The sequence below is a fragment of the Pituophis catenifer genome, unplaced genomic scaffold, assembly GCF_029215685.1.
Source record: "Pituophis catenifer annectens isolate HBS135680 unplaced genomic scaffold, rPitCat1.0.hap2 SCAF_1, whole genome shotgun sequence".
NCBI lineage: Eukaryota > Metazoa > Chordata > Lepidosauria > Squamata > Colubridae > Pituophis > Pituophis catenifer.
Genome location: NW_027256881.1, coordinates 41619016 through 41626575, shown reverse-complemented (window position 1 = coordinate 41626575; position 7560 = coordinate 41619016). Strand labels below are relative to the sequence as shown.

The window sequence follows — 7560 nt, the reverse complement described above, 5'->3', positions numbered from 1 at the left end:
CCCGCCTCTTCCCAACCCGCCGCCCGACTAGTTTGTGAACAGAAGTGTTAAAGTACATCAGTAAAACTTAAGGGCTGTTTTCCTTGGGAATATGAACCCCTGTTGACAGGTTGGTGGAAGAGTGATGAACGCCTAATCCAGTCAGCAGGATCTTCCAGTCCAATAGCTCTTCCAACTGGACTTATTCATCTGCCACTTGGCATTTATTTCAGAGAAGCTGCTCGGTGAAAAGATCCCAGCCAGTTTGGGTGTCCGGCTAAGGGCCCCCACCTCCCCCTTTTCCATTCTCTCTCTCTGTCTCTCCCTCTCCCTCTCCCTCTCTCTCCCCCTCCCCTCCTCCCTCTCCCTCTCTCTCCTCATAATTATGATGATTATGTATCTTTCAAATAGGCCAAGTCACGCGAGGTTTCCCCATTTTAATTGTACAAAACTGTCCCCACTTCTTCCCTCCCCCTTCTGCCTTCCCTATTGATGACTGCAAGGAGTTTGGACTGCTGGTCGGTCTCACCACCCCCTTCTCCTCTTCCCTGTCGCCCTTCTAGATCTGCATCGGAATGCAGAGCAAAGTTGTTGTTTTTTTTTTCTCTCTCCAAGTTTTGAATTCCTTCATGATTTTTTTTTCTACTTCTAGAAAGGCGGCTTAGGATAATTATTTCAGCTTTATTGAGGGCAGATTAGGAGAAGTCTGGATGCTGCGTTTCAATACGCGTTCTACATGCCTGGACAATGTCCCTATTGTTTGCTACTGTGTGTGAACCCATTCAAAATATACACTTTTTAACACCAACCAAAGTCCTGTCTAAATATACACAGTAAGGATGGAAAGACATCCATGACCCGTACAAATCTCTGTAAATCACACTTCCATCGCCGCCGAAACGAAACAAAGGAGTTACCAGCTCAAGATGCCGATTAAAATCGCCTTAAAAGCAACGCACCTAAGGATAAATGGAGGCGGACGGCAACCACAGAAGGCCGGCTTAGCTGTTGGGAATGTCAAGAGTTCAGCAATTTGGTTTCACCTATATATACATTTATATATATATTAATTATATGCATTTCCCGCGGTCACACACGCAAATACAACATGCACAGATAAATATGAAGATTAAAAATATATATTTTAGGAAGCATTTTACTGCTCTTCTGTTTTGTTTTGTTTTTTTTAAACGATAGTGGGAACTAAAGGGAACTCGAAATCTAAAGTAATAGTTGGGATGCGCGGTTGATCAGGTATAAAATGCCTAGACAACATCCAGCGAGTTTACAAAAGAGCTAAGAAGGGAGTGTGAGAGAGCAGAGCCAGAAAAGGATGCAAAATAAGCTGCAGGGAAATCAAAGCTAGACTTCGAAGACGCCATCCAGCAATCACCCCCTTTGCCCCTTAGCTTTTCACGAAGAGTATTTCTTGCCCTTCAGAGATACGGCTGTTCCCAAATTGAAGCTGACCCAAACCGTACAGAGGCTCGGCGCTTCTGGAGGCCCATCGGGGCAGGTTGGCCCTTCAGTCAAGTTCTGCCCCGTGAACAGGGAGGGAGGGAGGGAAGGGGCTTCGCCCACGAATCCCGCCCGGTTCGACCCCCAGGAATCGGGGCCTTTCCTCCTCACCGATTTTGCTCCGGCATTTCCAAGCCAGGTTTGCCCGGGAGAAGCGCTTTCAGCTCCGAGAGCCCAAAAGCCCAGACTTGGGATAAAGTTTTTCTTGGAAGTTACCTCTGCAAATCCCAGCAGAGGGGAGGGGGAGCAAAGAAGGGGAAGAAAAGATAGGAAGCTCCCGCTCTTCGCTCTCGAGCCTCGCAACCCCCCACCCCACCCCCCATACCTCCCCCCCACCCCAGCTTGGGTTGCTCCCGGCGGGGTCAGCGGCCTGAGGATGGGCCTAATGATCTCATCTAGCTTTTCTTCCCCGGCGCTATTAGTGCTCAGATAGGCAGAATGAAGGGCAACTACGTGCAAATCATGTGTAAATCGTTTCCCTTCGGAGTCCTTTTATCCCCACTTGGCCCCGATCGTCTCCTTCTCCTCCCCCCCCCAACTTTCCTTCCTTTTCCCTCTCTTCCCAAAGAGGGGAAGGGGCTCCCTTAAAAGCCACGGTCAGCTTCGGAGCCTAATCCTGGATCTCATTTCAGAGAAGTAGCAGCGCCTGCCCTTGTACATTTTATTGCCTTATTTATTTAGGGAAGTGGGGGAGGCGGCGGGGGGGTAGACATGCCGGTGGAAAGGGGGAGACGCCTCGAGAGAAGTGGAAGTGCTCAGATTAGGACTTGCCAAGATTAACACACCAATGCGCCCAAGCTTTCCTCTCTTCGCCTTCCTCTTCCTCCTCCTCCTCCTCCTCCTCGGTCCCTCCCTCTGCTTTCCGACTCCCCTCCTCCCCGCCTTTGGGCGCAGCGGTAAGAGCCCTTTCTCTTACGTAGTCCCCGATGATTGGCAAGGCTGACAGTGATTGGCAGGGCGCTGCTATGGCGACGCCAAACGACACCCGCCAGGCCAATAGAAAAGCGAAACAAAATGCTTCGGCGCTGCACTCACGGTGGATTTAGGAGAGATATTATGAGGCTGTTGTCATTAGGGCGATCGCGGCCGAATCACTGAATCTGTTTTCGCCGCGGCGGCGGCGGCAGCCGCTCTAGCTCTGGAGGTGTGTGCGTGTGCGTGTGTAGTGCGTGGGTCTGTGGGTGTCTAAGCGAGCAAGCCGGCGCGCAGATGCCCGTCTGTAGGTGGGTGAGGGTGTGCGAGTGTCCTGCGTGCGTGTGAAAGGTGGTGGGTGGGAGTGAGTGTGTGTGTGTGCGCGCGGGGGGAGTGTGAGTAGACGTGTGTGTGCATGTCTGGGTTCGGATGAGGGTCTCTATGCGGGTGTGGATGCGCGTGGGGTGCGTGAGTCCCCTTTCCCTCCCCTCTTCCTCCTCTTTTTCATTCCCTTCGTCTGCCTCTTGCCTTCCTTTCTCTTCGCCTTGATCCCGATTCCTTCCTCGCGTCCTCCTCTCCTTCCTTCCTTCCTTCCCCCTCTGCCTCGCCCGGTCTCCGTCTTTCGAGCCCCACCCCCGTCCGCCAGGCTGGGTCCCATGGTGTTCCGATCCCCTTTAGAGCTTTATCCCACCCATTTCTTTCTGCCAAACTTCCCCAGCGACCCGCACCACCACCACCGCTCGCTTCTTCTGGCCACTGGTGGCAGCAGCAGCAGCAGCAGCTCCGGAGCTGGAGGCGGCGGCGGTGGCAGCGGCGGCGCCGCCACCGGGTGCAGCGCCGGAGCGGCCGGTGGCGGTGGCGGCGGCGGGGGAGGAGGAGGAGGCGCCTCGCGGGGAGCCCCGGAAGAGCCGTCCATGTTCCAGCTGCCTACGCTCAACTTCTCCCCGGAGCAAGTGGCCAGTGTCTGCGAGACGCTGGAGGAGACGGGGGACATCGAGAGGCTGGGCCGGTTCTTGTGGTCCTTGCCGGTAGCGCCCGGAGCATGCGAAGCCATCAACAAGCACGAGTCCATCCTGCGGGCCCGAGCGGTGGTGGCCTTCCACACGGGCAACTTCCGAGACCTTTACCACATCCTGGAGAACCACAAGTTCACCAAGGAGTCTCACGGCAAGCTACAGGCCATGTGGCTGGAGGCGCACTACCAGGAAGCCGAGAAGCTGCGCGGACGCCCCTTGGGGCCGGTCGACAAGTACCGCGTCCGCAAGAAGTTTCCCCTGCCGCGAACCATCTGGGACGGCGAGCAGAAGACCCACTGCTTCAAGGAACGGACTCGCAGCCTCCTGCGGGAATGGTACCTCCAGGACCCCTACCCCAACCCCAGCAAGAAAAGGGAACTGGCCCAGGCCACCGGCCTGACGCCCACGCAGGTCGGCAACTGGTTCAAGAACCGGCGGCAGAGAGACCGGGCGGCGGCCGCCAAGAACAGGTCAGTGGGGCGGCCCGACCTCTCTGGGGGGGCTGGAGGGGGGCAGGGACAACGCGTACCCCGACACTCTCGCGCACACCCCTCCCACCCCTCCCCCGTTGTTTCGGGCCCGAGAAGGTCCCCCGGGAAAGCCTCCCTTCGGCCCTTAAGGAAAGTGGCGAGTTCCCGAGAGGTCGCAGAAGAGATCCCAGCGTTCCCCCCCACCTCTCGGGGGAGAAGGCCGGTTGCTTTTTCAAGTCCGAAACCGGCGCTGTGCAACCAGGCTCTTTGGGCGTCTTGACCGGGAGATCATCTTTGGCCGCTTTCTCACCGGCCGGGGCTGGCGGTCCAAGGCCAGGTTCAGTTTAGGCCCAAAGCGGTTTCGACTGGGAATAGATTCCAAAGTTTGGGGGTCTTCCCTCAGCCTGATCTCCCCCTGTTTTCAATTCCAATCCCACTGCTCCCCCCAAAATAGACCCGCGTCTTCTGGATATGTGTGTGTGTGAGAGAGAGAGAGAAAGAGAGAGCGAGAGAGCGCGTGTCTTCTTGCCTACCGGTGGGTGCGTAATTCTCGCCACCAGTTTTAACTAGGGACGGCAGAGTCCTATCAAAGCCGAAGGCTGGAGGGAAGCCTCCTTCTCGGCGGCTCAGTTGGCGCGATACAAAAGAAAGGGCCGCTCTTTGCATTTCATTTGGATTTTCCTTGCCCGTGTTGGAGGCGCATTTCTCTCTTTTGTGGCGGGGTTTGGCAAACGGCCATTGCGAGAAACAGCTAAACAACAGCTACCTCCAAGCTGACTGCAGCAGGAAAGCGCCTGCCTTTATTGAGCTGGGTCTAGGACTTTTCCCCTTCTCTCCTTGCCGGGGCCAGTTTTCCGCGCTGCGGTGGGGCTCTGGGAGCCAGTTCTCCGGATCTCCAGCCTCTTACTTCTGAGTAGACACAGAAAGACGTCCCCTTCCCGGAGGGAGACCTTCTGAAAGGAAAAACAGGGCCGTCGCTCTTCTTTTGTTCTCATTAATGCCGTCAAAAACAAGCACGAGAGAGAGCAGAGATGAAAAGTAGGGGTGCACCAATAAGAATAAGAATAAAAAATAAATACAATTAAAAAGGAAAGCCTCTAAAATAGTTTTCAAAGTTGTTTTTCTTCCCCACATATAGGCAGGTTGTTTTGGGTCCAGATAGCTTGTCTGCAGCTTGTTTGTGAGTGTGTAAATAAATATATAGGGCGGTTTTGTAGGCTCTTGGATATTAGAATTTTATTATATATGATTCGAGGGTTGGGAGGGGTTTTTTTTGGCTTGGTTATTGATTAAGGAGGCTTAAATTATTTTAACACGGCATTCAAAAAGGTGTAAGCTGCATGAAATAATGTAGGGAGAGAAAATCCTTCCTTTTAAAAAAAAACACGTTGGTTTTTTCTAATTCCGTGTTTTGTTTATATTGTTAAACTTCGTTCCAAATTCTGAGGCAGAGAAATAAGGAAAGTGAAATACTGCCGTAAAACTATTTTTCAGTTACCCCTGGGAGAGAAGGCATCTAACCCCACACCACACGAGAGTTGTAAATGTTTGGGTTGACTGGTCGAGATTAATGTAAAAGACGGGTAACGGGGAAGAGGAAAAAAAATAAAGTAATCGAATAATAACAATAACAGAAACAGCAGCAGCAGTAATAAACGCAGAAGTAAATATACTGGAAATGACAAGGCGATCTATTTTTTAAAAAACAGTTCACTGCCGGGTGAGAAAAGAAGAATTAAAAAGATCCCCAGATCCTTCTTAAAAAGGATTTGAAGGTTCAACACGGACGTTTTTATTTTCATTGTTTGATTTGGTCGGTCATCTCCCACTTTAATAAATTAGATACAACCTCGCGGTCTTTCTCGGGAAGGGTGCAATGCATATTCCCTATCCCACCTACTCCCCATCCCAAATCTTCAGGGGCCCAATGCAGTTTGCACCGAGTCGGAGGGTAAAGGGGTCGAGTCGAGAATCCTCTGCCAGTTTCCGGATAGTTTTTGATGAGTGGGAATCCCCCTCTTCCACGCCGGCTTTGGCCAAGCAGCTGCAGCCGAGCTTCCTTTGTCTGGCGATGCGGGGCTTCCGAAGACGGGTGGAACCGATTCAACCGTCCCTCTCAAAACCTCTCCGAAAATAAACCGGGAGGAGCGGCGGGAGTTTCTTCTCTCCCGGGTGTGCAGAGACTGAACGCGCCCAGCACTCCGCAGATGTTCACTCCCCTTCCCCCCCCACCCCACAGCCAGGCCCCTCACTTTGTTTGGCTGTTTGTTTACATTGCGCCCATTACAGTTTTTCCTTCTGGGTGGCGTTCCAGGGAAGCCCCGGGGGGTGGGGGAGAGGGAGCTTCTCCCCTGCTACCCACCATCCGTCCTTCTGAGAGTCTCCCGTTCGTGGTTCGAAACCCCGCTGGGGGAAAGGCTGCGTGCGAGGATCAGGAACTTTAAGGAGCGAGGTTCTCTAAAAGCAGCAGGCCCAGCCTCTCCCCTTCTGCCCGAGCGGCGGAGACCCAGACGCCAAATAAACCAGCCTAGCGGGGAATGACTGGCAGAGGGATGTGCGTGGGGACGTGTCAATGAGATGCCAATGCAAATTCCCTGTCCCCGCGCGTGTATGTATGTATGTATGTATGTTTGTGTGTGTGTGTGTGCGTGCGCGCTACTCCCACTTTACACACACAGGAGAGGTTGAAGTCAACGGCGAGGGAATCTTGGCTTGCATTTTTTTTTCTTCTTCTCTCCTCCGATCTGAACCCTTTTGGAGAGGGAGAGGGCAGGCGTGGGGGGAAGGGGAGCGGGAGAGATGAACCCCCGGCTCGAAACCGAAGTGGCAAGGCCGACAGACGGCGGCTCAGGTTGTTGCGAACTAAGGTCACAGAGGAGAGGGAGGAAGTCTGACCGGAAAAGGAAGGGAAGGGGGGGCGGAGGAGAGAGGCAGAGCAGAGGCGAGGGTTCGGGCTAAGCTGCCTGTTTGTGGGGCGGGGGTGGGTGGGAGAAACGGCGGCTGGAGAGAAGGCTTGGGCCGGCCTCGGAACTCAGCTTGCACTGGTTCCGAGATGCGCTGCGCCTTTGCGCGGCCCGGGAGCCAGCCTGAAGGGCGCCTCCTCCTCCTCCTCTCTCTCGGCCCCTTTCTCTGTGGCTCTGCTTCTGAGCGAAGGTTTGTCCTGTTGGTTTGTCTCCCCGCCTCCTGTAGGCTCCAGCACCAGGCGATCGGACAGAGCGGCATGCGGTCGTTGTCAGAACCGGGCTGTCCGACTCACAGTTCGGCGGAGTCTCCGTCCACGGCGGCCAGCCCCACGACCAGCGTCTCCAGTTTGACAGAAAGAGCCGAGACGGGGACGTCCATCCTCTCGGTAACCTCCAGCGACTCAGAATGTGATGTATGATAATGGAAAGGAACAAAAGCTAAGAAAACAATAATAATAATAATTAAAACAAAAACTAGCAAAAGGCAAAGTAAGCCCCCCGTCCCATCCCGAGCAAGCGCGCACCCAACGCCCTCGACGAACTGCCCCAGCTCCCCGAGAAAAAAAAAAAGGCACCTCCGAACAACCCTTAGAACCGAAAAAAGAGAAAAACAGATGCTTAAACGAATTTAAAAATAAATAAAACCAAACCTTACTTAACAAACAGAAGAAATAAAACAAACAATCCACTCCGTAAAGGAAC

At 53.6% G+C, this 7560-nt stretch overlaps 1 protein-coding gene across 4 annotated transcripts; it reads left to right on the top strand.

The window, feature by feature from the left end:
• Positions 1–3065: 3065 nt before the first annotated feature.
• SIX3 (SIX homeobox 3) lies at positions 3066–7277 on the top strand. 4 transcript variants are annotated; one of them, XM_070948374.1, is made up of 3 exons: positions 3066–3168; positions 3307–3895; positions 7085–7277. In XM_070948374.1, exons 1-3 carry the CDS (start codon positions 3066–3068, stop codon positions 7275–7277), a joined length of 885 nt encoding a protein of 294 aa, XP_070804475.1. The 4 variants fall into 4 exon arrangements, with proteins under 4 accessions (XP_070804475.1, XP_070804466.1, XP_070804457.1 ...); XM_070948365.1 differs by having other exon boundaries at positions 3289–3895; XM_070948356.1 differs by having other exon boundaries at positions 3066–3213; positions 3286–3895.
• Positions 7278–7560: the final 283 nt, after the last annotated feature.